Genomic DNA, 21926 nt, shown 5'->3' with positions numbered 1-21926 from the left:
CTCATGAGTCTCCCAGTCACGACGGCTGTGACACAGCCTGGGATCAAACCCGGGTCTGTAGTGACGCATCTAGTACTGTGATGCAGAGCCTTAGACCGCTGCGCCACTCGGGAGGCCACAAGCAGCTACTCTCTTGAACATTGTCACGAAGCCACACCCGTCCCACTTACATTTAGGTCAACACGAGAAAATGATACTAACCCTATATAGAAATAATGCCGCTCAAATTCTAAATCATTCAACTAAATAATGAGGATTTCTATCAACCTAATCGAGGTGTAGATCTCAAATTCCAGTGTTCTAACTTGTAAACAAGGTTGCATGGGATTTCTCTTAATGCGACTCCATGCAACCAGTGGGAATGTCCACTTTGGGTATAATGCCAGGAGCCACTTGTGGATTTGACAGCTCAAACACAGTTCAGACACCACCAAAACAACCGCCATACCTATGCCGACTAAAGCGGTTCTGATTGAATAGAGCCCAATGTCTGTCAGCACAGCAGCAACATAGCCAGAAATAATTGGGGTTAGACAGCCACATCCCTTTGAACAATTGAGATGAGTTCAACAGTGAGGTACGCTTTTCACCAAGAGGTCCAAACGTCTTGCAATGTCATTGATGTACATACACTATACAGCTGTCACTAGCTTTCCTTTTAATAATTTTACAATGTCATTTGATTTATTTTATGGGATGTGTGTAAGTAACTAATTGTGTTTTTCTATTTTGCCAATGCATCTCTTGCAACCCCCCCCACAAACTATGAACTAGAAAAGTGAATCTACAGCTTTAATCCTGGTTACTGTAACCAAGGGCATAGGAGCCAGGAGGGACAGTGGGGACATGCCCCCCTCCTATGTTAGAAGCAGGTAAAATGGTCCCCCAATAAAAATAACATAAAACATTGCAAGACTTTTTAGAAAAATGTGTCACCAGATGTGTTGAAGGACTTTTATTTTGAAAAGGCCTCTTCTGCTGGAACGTGAGTCACTTCCCCTGCCCCAAGACGGGTTCCTTCTCACTCTTGGTTGTTACAAGTAGTGTGTTAGTGAGAGAAAAAGCACTGTGCAGCAGGACCACCAACATCACACACACAACACTGGGAAAAGTAATTGTTGTTTGCAACAACAAAGAAATTTTGAGTAAAAAATGTATGAATGTAAATAAACTTTGATATGTAGAACGAAGATGAGCAACTATACACTTTCCCGTGTCTAGCAGCTAGTTAGCTTTACATTTACAATTTACTCAATGTTTACTTGTGTCAGCTTTTAGCTAATGCTGGGTAGTTCTGGCTATGTGAAAAACTGAAGTGAATGTTTTGAAGCCAAGAATAGTTACTAGCTGCACAATCACTGTCAGCCTTCAAGTTAGAAATGGATGTGTCACCAGTCAAAAAGAGAAAAACATAGGAAGTACCAATTTTTTCCAAATGAGTGCAATGGACTGTAAGTAAGGCTCTTGGCAACTTTGCGCACACCACCCTTGGCAAACTAGCTGGCAAATTTGATTTCTTTCAGTTTTGATGTCTCTCACAGTGATTATGGGTCATGAAAGGGAAAAGGGATACCTAGTCAGTTGCACAAATGCATTCAACCGAAGTGTGTCTTCTGCATTAATCCCAACACATCTGAAGGTTGATCCATATGTTAAGACTTTGTTTAGTGCTATCATGATCTGGCAGGAGAGTGACAGCCACGAACAGACAGAAAGGGAAAGCGAGAAAGGCCACAAACCAACCATAGATTTCTAGAAAGCAAACACATTTAACCGTTCTGATTGGTCTCAGAAACCAATGGGTAGAGCCAGAACATACATGGGTAAAGCAGTGTTTAGAAAATGTGTCATTGACTTTGATACTCTGATTACTTAGAGATGGTCCAATCACTGATTACTTTTATTTATTTATTTATTTTTTAAATTTTTCTCCCCAATTTCGTGGTATCCAATTGTTTTAGTAGCTACTATCTTGTCTCATCGCTACAACTCCCGTACGGGCTCGCGAAAGACGAAGTTTGAAAGTCATGCGTCCTCCGATACACAACCCAACCAAGCCGCACTGCTTCTTAACACAGCGCCATCCAACCCGGAAGCCAGCCACACCAATGTGTCGGAGGAAACACCGTGCACCTGGCAACCTTGGTTAGCGCGCAACATGCCCGGCCCGCCATAGGAGTCGCTGGTGCGCGATGAGACAAGGATTTCCCTACCGGCCAAACCCTCCCTAACCCGGACAACGCTAGGCCAATTGTGCGTCGCCCCACGGACCTCCCGGTCGCGGCCGGTTACGACAGAGCCGGGGCGCGAACCCAGGGTCTCTGGTGGCACAACTGGCACTGCAGCCCTTAACCACTGCGCCACCCGGGAGGCCCACTGATGACTTTTAACTGTGTGTATTGCTGGTTATTATTACAGTATAACAACAGTATTATAAGTTGAAAATATTACGTTAAGTTTCCAACCATACAGTATGTAGAGCAGCAGTGGTAACAACCTGACATGGGGGAAGTGAGAAAACGACTAGGAAATGAACCATACAGTAGCAGAAAAAGTGTAGAATATATGCACATTAACAGTCACACTGGTATTGAGTACAGTATGAATGGCCATAGTCCTCAATCTGATTGCCAGTCAGAATCTGCTAAATAGATATGAGCTTACAGCCCCTAATGCAATGTTGTTTTGACACTTCAACTTTTGTTGGTGCCTGTTGAACACAACCCGGATGACAGGGGTCTGGTTCAAACCAGAACCCACAGAACCAGCTCTAGTTCTAATCTAGAACCACGATGGGATGTACAGTACTTGAATTGTGTGTTGCAATGACTCGTTGTTCCGTTTTGCTGAGAGACAAACTGAACACCTACTGTATGTTGTCTAGCTAGCATATCCAGCATTGAGCACATGTGAATGACTCACTCCCACTCTTCAGTGTGTATTGCATCAGTCCAATATCAGATATATCAGTTTAATTCAGTGTAATGAAACTACCGGTTTGTACTTTCATTTTCTATTCCCGACCTTACATATAAAAAATACTGTACCCATATACATTTTAAGTCAATGTCAAGACAAACTAATAACTACTATTTGGCTGTACAAAGGGATTTGTTTAATCTTTTATTTTTTTAACCAGACCGTTCAAACCAGTGATATTATTACATGAAAGGATATTTGTTTCACAAAAGCATTAGGGCTCAGTTAAACCAAACATTGCAGTATTTATGCAGTAGCTCTTTTTCCATCGTCAAATTAACCCAGACTGGTCTTGGGTACTGTATAAAACCTGCAACTACACCAGGGCAATCCTCCTTAGGACTGCTTTCACTTTTCAGAATTGTGGGTGTGGGCACGGGATGAAGTGTGGGCACGGGATGAAGTGTGGGCACGGGATGAAGTGTGGGCACGGGATGAAGTGTGGGCACAGGATGAATAGTGTAAATAAAGACACCTCATAAACATTTCTATGGCAGTTAATGAATCCCAGCCTTAGTTAGTCGTTTGGTAAAAGGCCACAGAGGAATACAGAAAATGGTCATACCGTGACATAACGCATCAAAAAGTATCACACACATGCACTCACACACAAACACACTCACAACAGTTGTCATTGTCTTTTTAGACCAGAGGTTAAAATGTGATTTGCAGGTTAAACAAACTAATTAGCCCATCTACGATTATTTATTGAAGCATGTTCATCTTAAAATATTAGATTTTTGGGTCAATATAGGTCACCTGTAAATAGGCAAACGTTCCTTTTTAACACCTATTTGCCAATAAACAGTAACACATTGTGGGCATTGGGGAAATAAATCTGGCATTTTGTATGGTAGCCTGCATTTGGTAAATGATTTCATTCTCTTGTCAATAACACTTGCCTTTTAAGGCACTCAGTATTACTGCAACATAATGAACATGGTGGAACAATCTTCACAAAGACACACTCATCACACCCTTTCATCCACAAGACAAACTAAATCTGAGACAGGATACTCTAACCCACAACATAACCGTCAGAAAAAAAAAGACTTCTACAACAACAAATCACAATGCTCGACAAAACACTTGGACACACAACTGTAAACTACAGATCATTAGACATACATTTTGTTTTCAAAAGAGATGAATTACAGTGGGGGGGGCTCATAATAATACCTGGAATTGAATCACTGGAATGGTATCAAGCACTTGGAGACAGTTTTTTTAATACCATTGCATTTTGACCGTTCCAGCCATCACTATGAGCCTGGGGGGGGGTGTAGTGGCTGGCTCATCACAGCATCAGGCCCAGGCAGAGGCCTGACACTTTATTACAAGAATCATGAGGATAACGCACTTTTTGTTTGACCAAATCAATAAATAGGATGTTTTGAGTGATGTGACAATGTAGAATGTGAACGTGCTCTTTATACGTTTCAAGGCATCCTTTCCATTTTTTTTTTACATCCATGATCTTGGCTGTTTAACTGATGACAGATTCGGTGCAGGTCTCTTTGCTGATGACTCGTTTGACTTTCAATGTGAGATTGCGTGATCTCAGCTCAGCCTATCAGAAAACCGAGATGGCCCATCTTGGTAAGGGGCCAGCCATTGCCCACTGATCAGCCAAAGGCTCATTACAGATTAGTATAACAGATACATTGTTCAAAAATCTTTAAGAAATCTTGACAGGCATTGGATTTCTCTTAATGTGACCAAGGGAGATGTCTGCTTTTGGTGTAATGCCTGGAGCCACTAGATTTGACAACTATAATTGCAGTTCACCTCTGGCATTATCCGCTAAGCGGATGTTGGCTAAAGCGGATCTGATTGAATCTAGCCCTTAAATATTAAAGCTACAAGTAACTACCAAAATAAAGGAAACACCAACGTAAAGTGTCTTAATAGGGGGCGTCGGGCCACCATGCGCCAGAACAGCTTCAATGCACCAGATTCTACAAGTGTCTGGAACTCTATTGGAGGGATGCAATGCCATTCTTCCATGAGAAATTCCATAATTTGGTGTTTTGTTGATGGTGGTGGAAAATGCTGTCACAAACACCACTCCAGAATATCCCATCTGGTAACTGAGACGGCCATGGCATTTGGTTTACATCGTTTACTCATCAAACCACTCAGTGACCACTCGTGCCCTGTGGATGGGGGCATTGTCATCCTATGGGGGCATAGTCATGTTAGCCAAAATAATGGCCTGATAAGCATTTTTATACATGACCCTAAGCATGATGGGATGTTAATTGTTGAAATAACTCAGGAACCATGCTTGTGTGGAAGCACCTGCTTTCAATATACTTTCTCATTTACTCAAGTGTTTCCATTATTTTGGCAGTTACCTGTATACACTGGAAGAACCTGCCAGTCTCTGTTGTAAGTCAATTTTGACTTGAGTGGAAGCTAGGATTGACCATTTAGTAACAAGCTGACGTGTGCCAACATAAACAATATGATTATAGTAGCTAGAGTCTGAAGGAAATTCATTGTCGGTTGCGCTTCAAGGCTAAAGGGACCTGCCATTATATTAGAGCGTCCAGGGGTTATAGAAGGGTTGTCACTTTCACAATATGTGTGGGTATAAGAGAAACTGAGCATAAGTGAGAGAATGGGCAAGAAAGACCATGAAGATAGATGAATGAGAGAGAGAAGTGGAGGTAAGAAAAGTGAGAGAGATTGAAAGGGAGGAAGAGGAAGTTGTGGCTCTAGGAAGCGGTGAACTTCCTGAGTGTGATGACAATGAGGGCGAGGAGGACTGAAGCCCCCAGGAAGACAGCGATGACAATTGCTGTGATGGCGCCCGGGCCCAGGACACCTGGACACACATAGTACATGCAACACGCAAAGGTTAGACACTAGTGTATAAACCATGATTGTCAAGTCAAATTCAAAGTAAAATTGTATTCAAAGTTCAAAGTCTAAATACAATTGTATGGTTTATTACCAATTCATTACATTTAAAGGGGTTGTGGTGTGGAACAACTAACAAATAACCCCACCACTGTGCTTTCACCAATGTCTCTTGCCATGCAAATAATGGCAGAATAGTATACAATTTTCTTAATCCTCTGGGTACAACCGAAATGATTGATATTAATAAACTGGTGATGGGAAATGTTCTGGAAAAATGAATGACATGAAGTGCCTGTCTCACCTTCCTCCTCATCCATGACCTGTGAGTGGGTGGTGTCCTCATACTCAAAGGTTAACACTCTCTCCGTCATGTCCTTGAAGGGATCTTTGGTGGTGACGTCATATGTCCCGCCACCAGACAGTGTGTCCTGGTTGTCCCCTTGTAAAGTTGGCGTGGGGTCTTCCACGGTCTCTGTGAACAACAACCGTGTGTGTTCACAATTTGGGCATGTTTGTAGACAAGTCTAAAGTGCCTTCAGAAAGCATTCACACAACCTTGCCTTATTCCACATTTTGCTGTGTTCGAGCCTGAATTCAAAATGTATTAAATAAAATGTAAATCACCCATCTACACACACAATACCCCATAATGACAAAGTGAAAACATGTTTTTAGAAATGTTAGCAAATTTATTGAAAATTAAATAAAGAAATATCTAATTGTACACCCTAGTCAATACATGTTAGAATCACGTTTGGCAGTGATTACAGCTGTGAGTCTTTCTGGGTAAGCCTCTAAGAGCTTTGCACACCTGGATTGTACAATATTTGCACATTATTATTAAAAAAATTCTCCAGGCTCTGTCAAGTTGGTTATTGATCATTGCTAGACAGCCGTTTTCAAGTCTTGTCGTAGATTTTCAAGACAATTTATGTCAGAACTAACTAGGCCACTAAGGAACATTCAATGTCGTCTTGGTAAGCAACTCCAGTGTATATTTCAAATCAAATCAAATCTTATTGGTCACATACACATGGTTTGCAGATGTTATTGCGAGGGTAGCGAAATGCTTGTGCTTCTAGTTCCATCAGTGCAGCAATATCTAACAAGTAATCTAACAATTCCACAACTACCTAATACACACACCTAAGGGACAGAATAAGAGAATACGTACATATTTGGCTTTGTATAAGGTTAATGTATAAGGTTAATGTCCTGCTGAAAGGTGAATTCTTCTCCTAGTCCCTGTTGGAAAGCAAACAACCTGGTTTTCCTCTAGGATTTTGTCTGTGCTTAGTTCTATTCCATTTCTTTTTACCCCCCAAAACTCCCTAGTCCTTTGCCGATGACATAACATAGTGCAGCCCTCACCATGCTTGCACATATGAAGAGTGGTACTCCGTGATGTGTTGGATTTGCCACAAACACAACCCTTTGTCCTTGTTGTTGTTGTTGCAGTATTACTTTAGCCTTTTAGCAAACAGGATGCATGCTTTGGAATAGTTATTTTGCACAGGCTTCCTTCTTTTCCCTGTTATTTACGTTAGTATTGTGGATGTTGATAAACCTTGCTCAGTTTTCTCCTATCACAGCCATTAACCTAACTGTTTTAAAGTCACCATTGGCCTCATGGTGAAATCCCTGAGTGGTTTCCTTCCTCTCCGGCAATTTAGTTAGGAAGGACGCCTGTATCTTTGTAGTGACTGGGTGTATTAATACACCATCCAAAGTGTAATTATTAAGTAGACTATTCTGAATAATTTCATTTATTTCTGGACAGGAGTAGCCTAATTCTATAACTTTGGCAAATGTATTTCAATTTATCAGGGGTGCTGCAGTCCCTCCAGAACCCTTCTCGTGGTTATATAAGGAAATAAATGATCAAGTGCAACGCTGGAGAGATGCGTTGCGTAAAGAGATCATAAAGTGAATCTCATTCTAGTTATGTGAGAGATAAAAGGCACACTTCTCACACAGCCACACAATGGTGGTTTCAAACATAGGTTACAAAGTTGCACCAACCATAAACCCGAATAAACTAAGAACATCAGGCCCGGGGCTGAAAATCAACTTTTTCACAAATTAACAGTCAACTCAAATGAACTTTAATCACTTTTATTCACATTTTTACATTGCAAAAAGTGAAAAAGATTTTTTCAGCCACAAGATGTACTGTATCTGGCCAAACAGGTTCTGGAAAGAAACAGTCCAAAACGGAGAGGTGTCGGATCCTGTTCTGTCAGGATCTGGCTCATATTCAGCACTGGATTGAATATTCAAGACATTTCAGCCTAACATTTATGTAATTCCACTGACATCATGGTGTAATTTCATGTTTTTTACCCTTTGTTCGTGATATCCAAATTGGTAGTTACAATCTTGTCCCATCGCTGCAACTCCCCTACAGACCTGGGAGACATTATGGCTATTGTGTATAGGCCAGTGACATCAATATTATCCATTTTAAATTCAGGCTGTAACACAACAAAATGGGGGAAAAAGTCAAGGCGTGTGAATAATTTCTGTAGGCACTCTATAAACTGTTCAAATGTAGCATTGTGTACATTCTCGTAGTGAAAAACATAACTTGTACAGATCTCTTCAGGAAATAGATATTCTACCATCAAAAGGGACTACCTGGCGAAACAAGGGTTAAATAAAACATTTCTCTTGCGGGTAACTGAACAAGCTCAGTCAGACCAGCTACTCTAGACTTGAAGTTGCTATTCACATACTATCAGCTGGATAAAACCAACCCTGGAGAAAGAGTGTGAACTGAAAATATGACTCATGTTATATTACACTTATTACAGTAGCTTTGCTGATGGCTGATAATATATACTAATGTATGTGAATTTAGGAATGTAAGCCACTGTATGCTCCTCTAACAGAGAGCCAGTGAGTGACAGAGCTGTGAATGTAAGATACTGAGTACAGAGCTAAGTATTAGCCCCAGTCTTTGATGCTACAGTGGAAAGTTGCTAAGCTACTAGCTTTTCTGCGAGCAGCCTCAGACCAGGGCCTGAAAGGATGTCTTCGTATGGGGATCAACACTCTCTGTACACAGTACAGGTAGCCTCCGCTGTGTGCTCTCTCAACTCCTTCGGACACCTCGCTCTTCTCTCTAGCTCTCCACATTCTGCCCCTCTCCTCTCCCCCTCTCCCGCGTCTCTCACCCACATTCCACAGGTCCTAACATGGAAGTGCTACACAACTTCTTACACCTTCATTGCAGCCATGGAAACATGATCCAGATCTCTTAAACACCCCTCTCTCTCTCTTACTACCCCAGTAGAGGAGAGTGAAGGGCCAAGAATAGTAAAAGTGGATTCTGGATAAGGCCAATTGAAGTTACTAAACTGCAACTTGATTTGCGTCAATGATCTGAGAAGGGGTATTGTGTTAAGTGCACAGCTGAGTGAGCTTGACTTTTTAATTGAAAGAAACAGGGGAAAATTTTATCCCAATCTACAAAGAAAAAAAACATCCACACACACACGTATGCACGCACAAGTGCACACTTTAGGAAGTTGAGTACCTTAATTGGGGAGAACAGGCTTGTGGTAATGACTGGACTGTAATAGTATCAAATACATCAAACATATGGTTTCCATGGTTTCCAGGTGTTTGATTCCATTCACTCCGTTCCGGCCATTATTATGAGCCGTCCTCCCCTCAGCAGCCTCCTGTGGTGCATGTGCGCGCACACACACACACACACACACACACACACACACACACACACACATATTCACTCAGACTTAAAAATCCTACCCGTGCTCACGCTACACATACCAACAAAACCATACACCAAACATATTTAAACTCATCAGACATCATTTATCAGTTCTAAAACCGCCCACTCTAAACCTTACTGAACTCTGACACTCTCACAACCAAGCATTCCCACCATAGCCTCGGGAAGTAGGCTAAAAACAACTTCCCGCGGCTATGATTCCCACTCAACCTTGCCAATACGGTTTTATTTGATAAATCTCGAAAATACACATAACAAAACGTATCACTTCAAAAGACTCTCTCACACATAGCCACATTCCTTTCCAACTATCAAAGATAAAAACAGAATAATGTCCAAAGACTTGTGGGCCCATCACTATGATTCCAACATTACACACAAACTCAGATAGCAAACTCTGTTGGTGAGGGCCTGTGTACTGTAGATGAGCCGAGCCGAGGCCGGTCGGGGTGGGTATTTCTGATGTTGCTGTGTGTGTTGGTTGACTCATGTGTTAGCGTGTGACTTCCTGTGCAGGGGCTGGCTGCAGGTACAGAGCCCTGGGCCCCTGGCCAGCCTTGCCATCAATGAGGCCTTCAGCCTGTGGCACAAAAGGCCGCTTGTGCGGTCATGGAGGGCGGCTGCAGGTCTGCAGTAGAGGCAGGCTCCAACTGGTAACGGCTGGCCAGGCTCAAACCTAGAGTAGCCCCAGCCCCTACACGTCAAACAAGCTTGTTTATCAAATTGTATGAGTGTGTGTGAAAAGGTTGTACCTCCTTGGATAGCTTGGTTTACAGAGAGAAAAGCGCTGCGATGTTTTTCCATTGGTGTTTGTTCACCTTATCAAGGAGGGCAGGAGGAGTTTGCTTCTCAGTACATTTCCAGTAATGGTTCCCCTTTGTAACCGCAGCGTTACCTTTGGCCAGCTAAATAATCTCCATCTACTACAGATTGACACTAAACTATATCTCATGACGCAGTTTCCAAAAGGTGTTCTTGCTATCAGTTTCAGGTAATTCCAGTCAACAAAATCCTTCTACAGATGTAGGATGTTCATTTGATCACCCTGTTGCAGAATAACTTTTGTTCATTTCAGACTTGATTTTCCCTTACGAAAAATGTATCATCAACCCATAACATTTTTTCCATGAATTAGAATCTATTTAATTCACATTTCCAGTTGCTGCAGGATTATTTTCCTGCTGTAGTAAACTGGTTTAAATAAATATCATATATCTCTGTACATGGGTCTAATATTGGTACCCATGACCAGTCGGTCATAAGACATTAACATGGGTCTTATGAGGTGAGGAAACACATAGGCTCGCTGCCACTCATTGACATTAGGTGGGCATTTCAAGTGTGGCAGTTAAACTGTCTGTGTTCACAAAGGGCAGCCCAATTCGGTTTTTCCACTAAGTGGTCTTTTGACCAATCACATTAGATATTTTCACATCAGATATTTAAAAAAATGTTTTTTTAGAGCTGATGTGATTTGTCAAAAGACCAATTAGTGAAAAAAATATCAGAATTGGGCTGCCTGTCTAAACCAGCCTCTATGGCATACCATCATGTCTCATTCACCCAGAGGAACAGATCCAAATTCCACTAACATACACAGCTAATCTGCTTCACATCCAAAGTCTAACTCACTGATGACGGAACATACTATCTCAGTAGTCTCGTGCCTCTTGTCCACATCCGATACTGTACTACAGACGTTTGTAGCTTTGACCTCACCAGTCAGGATTTCACACGGCCTGGAGAGATGACAAAGCTTTCATAACGGGTGTATGCGAATGCCACCCATGCACGGCACTACCCCCCACCAAAAAAGTGCACCGCCCATGCCCTCACCCGCTTTGACTACCTCCTCCTCACAAAACAGGGTGTTAGTTACAAATATCCTGTGTGTTTGTGAGCTTCAGAATTTATAGCAGACCTCTCGTCACCAACTGTAAGCTGGCACAGGTCACAAGTCAGCCAGGAGGGCTCTGGTCTCGGGGGGGGGGGTGCACTTTAACCTCTACGTGTATTCCGACCTTGAAATTAAGCATGAGAATAGCATGCTATTCACACGCTACTAGTTTGGATGGAGATTGGATAAATTAAGGTGTGGCAGTCAAAAGTTTTAGAACACCTACTCATTCAAGGGGTTTTCTTTATTTTACTATTTTATAGTAAAAGGTGATTCGACTGAAGTTTAAAACAACTCACAAATATAAATTATTACCAAGTGATAAAACAAGAGTCAACTAAAAGGATCATTAGAGCCAAACAGACAGGGTTATGGAAGACAGATCATCAGGAGTGACAATGTTATCAATATGCATGACTTACTGTATATCCACTCAATGCATTTTTCTGCCCCTCCCAGTTTCATTTCACCTTTATTTAACCAGGTATTCAACTCTCTAGAGACAGCAGAAGCGGTAGAGATACTCTAAATTATCGGCTATGAAAAGCCAACTGACATTTACTCCTGAGGTGCTGACTTGTTGCACCCTCAACAACTACTGTGATTATTATTATTTGACCAGAAGAGGACTGGCCACCCCACATAGCCTGGTTCTTCTCTAGGTTTCTTCCTAGGTTCTGGACTTTCTAGGGAGTTTTTCCTAGCCACCGTGCTTCTACACCTGCATTGCTTGCGGTTTTAGGCTGGGTTTCTGTATTGCTGATGTAAGAAGGGCTATATATATATACACATTTGATTTGAGGTAGGCCAGTTGAGAACAAGTTCTCATTTACAACTGCGACCTGGCCAAGATAAAGCAAAGCAGTGCGACAAAAACAACAGAGTTAAACAAACAAACGTACAGTCAATAACACAATATAAAAATCTATGTACAGTGTGTACAAATGTAGAAGAGTAGGGAGGTAAAGGCAATAAAAAGGCCACAGAGACTAAATAATTACAATTTAGAATTAATACTGGAGTGATAGATGTGCAGAGGATGATGTGCAAGTAGACATACTGGGGTGCAAAATAGCAAGAGGGTAAGTAATAATATGGGGATGAGGTAGTCAGGTGTGCCTGCTGGAGCATGTGTTTCAGGTGGGTGGTGACCAGTGAGCTGAGTGAGCTGAGATAAGGCGGGGCTTCACCTAGTAAAGACTTATAGATGACCTGGAGCCAGTGGGTTTGGCGACGGATATGTAGTGAGGACCAGCCAACGAGAGCATACAGGTCGCAGTGGTGGGTAGTATATGGGGTTTTGGTGATAAAACGTATGGCACTGTGATAGACTACATCCAGTTTGCTGAGTAGAGTGTTGGGGGCTATTTTGTAAATGACATTCACCGTAGTCAAGGATCGGTAGGATAGTCAGTTTTACGAGGGTATGTTTGGCGGTATGAGTGAAGGAAGCTTTGTTGCAAAACAAGAAGCAGAATCTAGATTTTGTTTTGGATTGGAGATGCTTAATGTGAGTCTGGAAGGAGAGTTTACAGTCTAACCAGACACCTAGCTATTTGTAGTTGTCCACATATTCTAGATCAGAACCATCCAGAGTATTGATGCTAGTCGGGCGGGAGGGTGGGGGCAGCATTGGGTTGAAGAGCATGCATTTAGTTTTACTAGCATTTAAAAGCAGTTGGAGGCCACGGAAGGAGTGTTGTATGGCGTTGAAGCTTGTTAGCACAGTGTCCAAAGAAGGGCCAGATGTATACAGAATGGTGTCGTCTGCATAGAGGTGGATCAGAGAATCACCAGCAGCAAGAGCGACATCATTGATATATACAGAGAAAAGAGTCGGCCCGAGAATTGAGCCCTGTGGCACCCCCATAGCGACTGCCAGAGGTCCAGAAAAAAGGCCCTCCGATTTGACACTGAACTCTATCTGAGAAGTAGTTGGTGAACCAGGTGAGGCAGTCATTTGAGAAGCCAAGGCTATTGAGTCTGCCGATAAGAATGCGTGATTGACAGAGTTGAAAGCCTTGGCCAGGTCGATGAAGACGGCTGCACAGTAGTCTTTTTTTTGTTTTTTTTGTTGAATTTTACCCCTTTTTCTCCACAATTTCGTGGTATCCAATTGTTGTAGTAGCTACTATCTTGTCTCATCGCTACAACTCCCGTACGGGCTCGGGAGAGATGAAGGTTGAAAGTCATGCGTCCTCCGATACACAACCCAACCAAGCCGCACTGCTTCTTAACACAGCGCGCATCCAACCCGGAAGCCAGCCTTACCAATGTGTCGGAGGAAACACTGTGCACCTGGCAACCTTGGTTAGCGCGCACTGCGCCTGGCCCGCCACAGGAGTCGCTGGTGCGCGATGAGACAAGGACATCCCTACCGACCAAGCCCTCCCTAACCCGGACGACGCTAGGCCAATCTTTCTTTCTCTCTCTCGAAGGACCTGAGCCCTAGGACCATGCTCCAGGACTACCTGACATGATGACTCCTTGCTGTCCCCAGTCCACCTGGCCATGCTGCTGCTCCAGTTTCAACTGTTCTGCCTTATTATTATTCGACCATGCTGGTCATTTATGAACATTTGAACATCTTGGCCATGTTCTGTTATAATCTCCACCCGGCACAGCCAGAAGAGGACTGGCCACCCCACATAGCCTGGTTCCTCTCTAGGTTTCTTCCTAGGTTTTGGCCTTTCTAGGGAGTTTTTCCTAGCCACCGTGCTTCTACACCTGCATTGCTTGCTGTTTGGGGTTTTAGGCTGGGTTTCTGTACAGCACTTTGAGATATCAGCTGATGTACGAAGGGCTATATAAATAAATTTGATTTGATTTGAATTGTGCGTCGCCCCACGGACCTCTCGGTCGCGGCCGGTTACGACAGAGCCTAGGTGCGAACGCAGGGACTCTGATGGCACAGCTGGCGCTGCAGTACAGCACCCTTAACAACTGCGCCACCCGGGAGGCCCACAGTACTGTCTTTTATCAACGGCGGTTATGATATCGTTTAGGACCTTGAGCGTGGCTGAGGTGCACCCATGACCAGCTCGGAAACCAGATTGCATAGTGAAGGTACGGTGGGATTCGAAATGGTCGGTGATCTGTTTATTAACTTCGCTTTCGAAGATTTTAGAAAAGGCAGGGCAGGATGGATATAGGTCTATAACAGTTTGGGTCTAAGATGTCTCCCCATTTGAAGAGGGGGATGACCGCGGCAGCTTTCCAATCTTTGGGGATCTCAGACGATACGAAAGAGAGGTTGAATAGGCTAGTAAATGGTGGTTGAAACAATTTTGGCAGATAAAGAGAGGGTCCAGACTGTCTAGCCCAGCTGATTTATAGGGATCCAGATTTTGCAGCTCTTTCAGAACATCAGCTGTTTGGATTTGGATGAAGGAGAAGCAGGGGTGCAAGTTGCTGCAGGGGGTGCTGACGTGTTGGCCGGGGTAGGGGTAGACAGGTGGAAAACATTGCCAGCCGTGGAAAAATGCTAATTGAAATGATTGATTATCTTAGATTTATCAGTGGTGACAGTGTTTCCTATCCTCAGTGCAGTGGGCAGCTGGGAGGAGGTGCTCTTATTCTCCATGGACTTTACAGTGTCCCAAAACATTTTGTAATTAGTGCTATAGGAAGCACATTTCTGTTGGAAAAAGCTAGCCTTTGCTTTCTTAACTGACTGAGTATATTGGTTCCTAACATCCCTGAAAAGTTGCATATCGTGGGGGCTATTCGATGCTAATGCAGAACGCCACAGGATGTTTTGGGGATGTTTTGGGATAGATGGGGGGCAAACAATTCACATATGGTGTCCAAGGCACAGCTGGGGGCTGAAGGGGGTCTATAACAAGGGGCAACGGTGAGAGACTTTTCTCCCTATTAGAATTATATATATACACACTAGTCTTCCAACATTAACATGGATTAAATAACTGAATGTGGCAATTTTCAGAATTTCTTTCTTCAGTGCGTAAAGACTCTCCAGATCGGAGTATTTTTAAATCTACCAATTGGAGCTGAAATGGAGATGAATATGCATATATTTAGAAGGCTTTCTTTCATTGATCCCTAATATTCTGAACCTGTTCTCTCTATATATTCTAGTGAGTCTGTCGACAAAATTCGAACTAAAAGGTACAACGTATTTTAAAGGGATGGTTTAAGATAAATGTACTATAAACCTATTGAATGAAAACTCCAGGAGAAAATCTGTTGACCAGGAAGTGGGAGGGTTCTCAGCAGTTGAATGTAATGTATTCAGAGCGAACAAGGTAGCCACACCTGCAGAGTGCCTTATGCAACAGAATAAGGTACACTACATGACCAAAAGTATGTGAACACCTGCTCATCGAACAGCTCATTCCAAAATCATGGGCATTAATATGGAGTTGGTCCCCCCTTTGCTGCTATAACAGCCTCCAATCTTCTGGGAAGGCTTTCCACTAAATGTTAGAACATTGCTGTAGGTACTTGCTTCCATTCAGCCACAAGAGCATGAGGTTGGACACTGATGTTGGGCAATTAGGCCTGGCTCACAGTCGGCTTTCAAATTCATCCCAAAGGCATTCGATGGGGTTGAAGTAAGGGCTCTGTGCAGGCCAGTCAAGTTCTTCCACAGCGATCTTGACAAATCATTTCTGTATGGACCTCGCTTTGTACACTGGGGTTTCATGCTGAAACAGGAAAGGGCCTTCCCCAAACTGTTACCACAAAGTTGGAAGCAGAGAGTTGTCTAGAATGTCTTTGTACGCTGTAGTGTTAAGATTTCTCTTCACTGGAACTAAGGGGCCTAGTCCGAACCATGAAAAACAGCCCCAGACCATTATTCCGCCTCCACCCAACTTTACAGTTGGCACTATGCATTGGGGCAGGTAGCGTTCTCCTGGCATGCGCCAAAGTTAAATTCATCCATCGGACTGCCAGATTGTTAAGCATGACTTGTTGCAAAGGTGGCATCCTATGACTTTCACGTTGAAAGTCACTGAGCTCTTCAGTAAGGCCACTCTACTGCCAATGTTTGTCTATGGAGATTGCATGGCGGTGTGCTCGATTTTATACACCTGTTAGCAACGGGTGTGGCTGAAATGGCCAAATCCACTAATTTTAAGGAGTGTCCACATACATTTGTATATATAATGTATGTCTGAATACCAAATACTGAGAAGTACGTAGGAAAGGCGTGCATAAGGCAAAGATTTCCTACGTCTGAATCAGCCCCCAGGAGAACAGCCAGTACTATGGCTGGGTCCCAATTCTGTAAAATAGTTTAATTTCCTTGTCTACTTTGCTTTAGTGATCACAGAGATATGGATCTCTGGGAGGTTAGTACAACAGAGGAGTATTATGGTTGGGTCCAAATATTTCTAAACGTATTTTTTAAATTTACTTCCCTTCTCAAGAGATGAGGGCTTGGGTCTCTGTAATCTTTGCAAGTGGAGAACAAGAGTACTTTGGTTGGGTCCCAATACTGTTAAAACTGTTTTCTTTCCTTGTCTACTTTACTTCGTGCCCACTAAGAGATGAATGAGCTGGATAGGTCAGAAGTTGTAGATTGAGGAAATTAAATGAGGAAAGAAAGATTTGGTGGTGAACGATTTAGTAAGCAGTTTGTATTACGGTCAAGACAGCAGTCCTAGAGGAAATGAGTGGCACCATGCCTGGCATCACTGGTCTAAAACAACATGTAAAGTGGAAGTCATTCATATGAGTCATCTTGGAGATTTACTTATCTTGTGGAATACGGAATGCGGGGGTGCCGATACAGAATCTGATGCTTGTGAGACCATAGACATTCATCATAAAAGGAACTGCAAATCCCTAAAATAACAAATCATCATAAAAGGAAGTGCAGTTTTAAGAGACAATGCACAAAGTTCCAAGTTCAATGTTAAACTGGACATCATGATCATGCAAATGTAGATACAAAAATGAAACTGCGAATTCAATAACTAAATTGTCAACAACACGGTTCATTATCAAACCAACCACCTCATCCTTAAAATGCTTAGATGTTACTATCAATCTGGTGTTATATTTTCCTCACTGCATAGTGACAGTTGTGTACAGGTCATTGTTTTGAGGAAAAAGTGCCATGTTCCTGGTGGCTTGCTGTGGCTCTAACCCTTGCCCTGACCCCTAGGGCCTTAATGCTGCTGTGCTGTGTTCCCAAGGCCCTCACAATACCGGGCTTTGTGGAATCCCCTCTTCTCCCATGCCGCTCTTTAGGCTTATCACTCAAGTGTGAGAGTAGGAGAGACAGATATAGAAATGAAGGGAGAGAAAGAGAGGGACATGGATAGAGGAAGAGAGAGGTAAACAGAGAACTAGAATGAGGAAAGAAAGAAATAGAGGGATATAGAACTAGAAGATAGTGAGACAAATAGGGGGAGAGAGTAACAAGGAGAATTAGAACAAGAAAAACAAAAACGAGAGGGTGAGATAACTCCAGCGAATCTGTTGACACCGTATCTAGATCAGCAGTAAAACCACACACAAAGATGGTAAAAAAAGGTTCTTCTAACAAAGCCACTAACACTGATAATAAAAAATGATCAAATAAACCACTACAAATTGCTTGTACCTGGCATCCTTTTCAACCATTTTATCAGTGCATTCTTCTGAAGTAGTCACAACTCGCAAATAGCAGCGTATTTGATATTCTCCTCTCATACCTAACACTTTTCAAAATAAAATGTTCATAAACCCGTATGAATAAGCACATAGAAAGGTTGACAACTCTTGACTCTTGGCAGAGGGAAACCACTGGCAAAATGAGCCAATATTTCAGTTTCAGACAGCTTCTAAACGTGAGGCATTATGAAAGCAAGTGAGTCAAAGACTAGCTTTCAGTCTCCAAACTTCCATTCGCTCAAACAACTGCATCATTTAGGGTGAGGGCACTCGCAACCGGGCCTCTAGATCAATAGTGGGGGGAAATGACACGTATACACACCTTGAGCTCAGCTAAATATGACCATATTTACCCAAAGCCCACTCAATGAGCAACATTCAGAATAATAGATTTTTCTGATAATTTGTCCACAGAAATAACAAGTCAAACATGGATTTGAATGTCACTGAAATTGCAGATAATAGAAGACTAGTTGTTGATGTGCTTGTTGGAGTGGATGAAAAGCAGGCAGCATATTTTGCCTTCAACTTTGCAACAACTGACTTCAACAACCCTGCATTTCTGGTGGCAAATCTAGTGTTTTTCAACAAACATTGTGTCATTTCTCATCTAGTTCTCTCTATAGAAGCCTCAACCAAACTGTTGCGTTTTCCCCTTGCCCCAATAATCTTTCCAATCCCTTGACCTTTTGAGGTGAGGTCTGAGTAAGGCAATGTTACGAAACATTATAAACACACATAATGTAATAGTAAATACATGTATCGTAGTGTGGACGGTTTTCATTTCATTCACACTTAGGATATTCAAAAACATGCAAAGACCAATAAATGTATGTATCATATATTACACTCTTTCCATGACTAATACAAGGACAACCAGGATACAACGTCCAGCAGGGAGCTTACCTGAGTGGATGGTGGCTACCCAGAGGCCTAGCAGGACCAGAAGGACGAGTCTGGATACACTGCTGCAGTTGGCCATGATGGTTCCTGTGTTGAGCTAGGACGACTGAACTGAGTCTCCAGAGCTCCTGAAGCATGTGCTAGTGAGTGCTGGATCAAAAAAAGAGGGGAAGAGAGAGGTGGAAGAGGGACTGGGTATTGAGAGAGAAGCTTCTGGATGGGGCAGACTTTGCGAACACCTCTCATGAAGGCCCACCCACTTCATATTACTCAAATAAGGAGTTGCCTGTAGACGCTGATCCAAGCTCTGTTCCAACTATTTTCCACCCACAGTTATAATTAGGACTGGGGCAGGGTACGCTGATCCTAGATCCGCTCATGGGAAACTTCTAACCAGAGAGTGGAAGACTTTAGGACTGGCCATTGCAACGCCTCCCCAACAGTCAGTCCATCGTCCTGTACCTTCCAGTTAGTAGACGTCACTGATACATGCTCAGATATTTTCTCAAAGTTCAGGATTTGGGGTAGGCTTATCAGACCCTAGATCTGTGGTAAGGGGTTATGGGCGTCAAGCTTGCCACTTGGGAGATATTTTGGGGTTTTGAAAGAAGCTGTGTGTTTCGATCTATCCCTATGTTACGAGTCGACACAGATGGATGTGGGTTATTTAAGCAATAAGGCCCGAGGTGGCGTCGTATATGGCCAATATACCACGGCTAAGGGCTGCTCTTATATGCACGACGCAATCCGGAGATCTGATATTCCACAGCTGTCAGCATTCAGGCTTTGAACCACCCAGTTTATAACCCTGAATGCTGATTGGCTGAAAGCCGTGGTATATCAGACCGTATACCACAGGTATGACAAAACATTTATTTTTACTGCTCTAATTACGTTGGTAACCAGTTTATAATAGCAATAAGGCACCTTGGGGGTTTGTGATATACGGACAATATACCACGCATAGGGCTGTGTCCAGGCACTCTGTGTTGCGTCGTGTATAAGAACAGCCCTTAGCCGTACCTCCTCGGGCCTAATTGCTAAAGTATTATTGGAAATCGGGGTAGGTAAACTCTGATAAACTCAGCAGGGAAAAATCATTTGGTTTGGTACTAGACCAATTATAGGATGATAACTACGAATCTAAATCAGTAACTGGGAGGAGATATATTCACAACTATTGCATTCAACTTTGGACTTACACACGATTTATGCTATTTTAGATTTTAGTCTCTACAGCAAATCAGCATTAAAAAGTGTGGAGTACAAATGTGAGTAAAGTGTTGTGCGTGGAAGGAGATCATTCATTGATTCAAAGAGGTGTGAACAGCCCACACAAGAGACTGTTTTATTTCATACCGCAATAGAAAAGTATGACTCCAGTAGTTCATCATTTTCATATATTATAATACAGATGCAGAATTGAAAGGTTATTCTTTAAACAGCCTAGTATTTTACAAGAAATGGATAACTACTTGGAACGGTCAAACATATCCTTAAAACAGGACATCAGTGGGCACACACATCCTTGGCTCCTACAATACCACCACCATCCACAAACAGGCAGAAAACAGGAGTGAAGGAAGGAGGAGAAAAGAGGGGGGAGAAAAACATTCAATAAATAAAAATAACAAAACAGAAAAAAGTTCTCTACCCCCCCCAATGCGTTCAACTTCATGGGGAGAAGATTGCATCAGGTAACGTCTCTCTTCTGCATACTTTCAGACAAGATACTAGGAGGGGACTGAACGGCCGACCACAGACAGGGAGACATCCATGTCCTGCCCTCAGCTCTTTTCTTTGGGAGAAGTCAGATTAGGCCTTTACATTGATTGATTTGTTGTTTGATTCAATGCTTGGTTGGTTTTTATGGTTCTGTTTGATTGTTTGGCTGCTTCGTTAGCCTTCTCCCTGTCTCACATAGGGCAAAATATTCATTAGGGATGTTTTTTGAGGGGTCCTCTAGCACTGGAAAGCGTCCCCAGCTTCCAATGACAAATGTTAAATTAAAGTACAAAACAGAACAGAAAGAGGATGCTGTTCACAAAAGGAAAGGGACATTGGGGTGTGAAGGTGGTGGTTGTAGGGGGTACAATGGCAGCTGTTCAGAACGATATGGTCTGTGGGGTTGGCAGCAGAGCAGTCCCTTCAAAAGTCCTCCACCGTCTCGATCTCACCCATATTCAACCTCTCAGACGCCGCGTTCACAGAAAAACCTGGGAAGATGAGAGAGAACAGGGAAAGTGAATTTAGTTTGAGAGGTATGCATGTGGTAGTCAGAAGAGATGCTAATCCAATTAGCATTAGTCGTAACGCCAATGAGAACAGTACATTCTGAGTGCACAGGAGTGAATGGGAATCATTTGGGCGCTAGCTCAACAACCCAACACCAGCATGAATTACGTGAACAAGACGCACAACATTACAGATCTTTTCTGAGATTATCAACTTTTTCCCCTTAAAACCTCTTGAGTGTAGGGGGCAGTATTTTGATGTTTGGATGAAAAACGTACTCAAATGAAACTGCCTATTTCTCAGGCCTAGAATATGCATATAATTGTCAGATTAGCATAGAAAACACTCAAGTTTCCAAAACTGTCAAAATATTGTCTGTGATTATAACAGAACTGATATTCCAGGCGAAAACCTGAGGAAAATCCAACCCGGAAGTGCTGTTTTTCCTGAAAGCTCTCTGTTCCATTGCCTGCCTTCGCTCCATTTAAAGGGATATCAACCAGATTATTTGTCCTATGGCTTCCCCATGGTGTGAACAGTCTTTAGACATAGTTTCAGGCTTTTATTTTGAAAAATTAGCGAGAAAGATCACATCGCGTCATTGTATGGCTGAGTGCCAGCGTTTTGCATGCGCAACAGCTTGGAGCAGACATATCTCTCTCT

At 42.7% G+C, this 21926-nt stretch overlaps 2 protein-coding genes across 11 annotated transcripts in view; both read right to left on the bottom strand.

Moving 5' to 3' along the window:
* Positions 1-4256: 4256 nt before the first annotated feature.
* LOC112227006 (protein SNORC-like) lies at positions 4257-19898 on the bottom strand. Its single transcript, XM_024391781.2, has 3 exons — positions 19032-19898; positions 6149-6319; positions 4257-5809 (listed from the first exon to the last, which is right to left on the bottom strand). The coding sequence occupies exons 1-3, from the start codon at positions 19105-19107 to the stop codon at positions 5700-5702; spliced, it is 357 nt and encodes a 118-aa protein (XP_024247549.1). The 5' UTR covers positions 19108-19898; the 3' UTR covers positions 4257-5699.
* A 448-nt stretch (positions 19899-20346) lies between these two features.
* Positions 20347-21926, bottom strand: part of LOC112227005 (GRB10-interacting GYF protein 2) — a 27249-nt gene continuing 25669 nt past the window's right edge. For all 10 annotated transcript variants that reach the window (XM_042307796.1, XM_042307797.1, XM_042307800.1 and 7 more), the window contains exon 28: positions 20347-21244. In XM_042307796.1, coding sequence (XP_042163730.1) covers positions 21177-21244 — 68 coding nt within the window. In that variant the 3' untranslated portion in view covers positions 20347-21176. The remainder of the gene's footprint in view (positions 21245-21926) is intronic.

Source organism: Oncorhynchus tshawytscha, linkage group LG28 (assembly GCF_018296145.1).
Source record: "Oncorhynchus tshawytscha isolate Ot180627B linkage group LG28, Otsh_v2.0, whole genome shotgun sequence".
NCBI lineage: Eukaryota > Metazoa > Chordata > Actinopteri > Salmoniformes > Salmonidae > Oncorhynchus > Oncorhynchus tshawytscha.
Note: the sequence above shows the minus strand (reverse complement) of the source record. Positions and strands in the feature narration are given on the sequence as shown.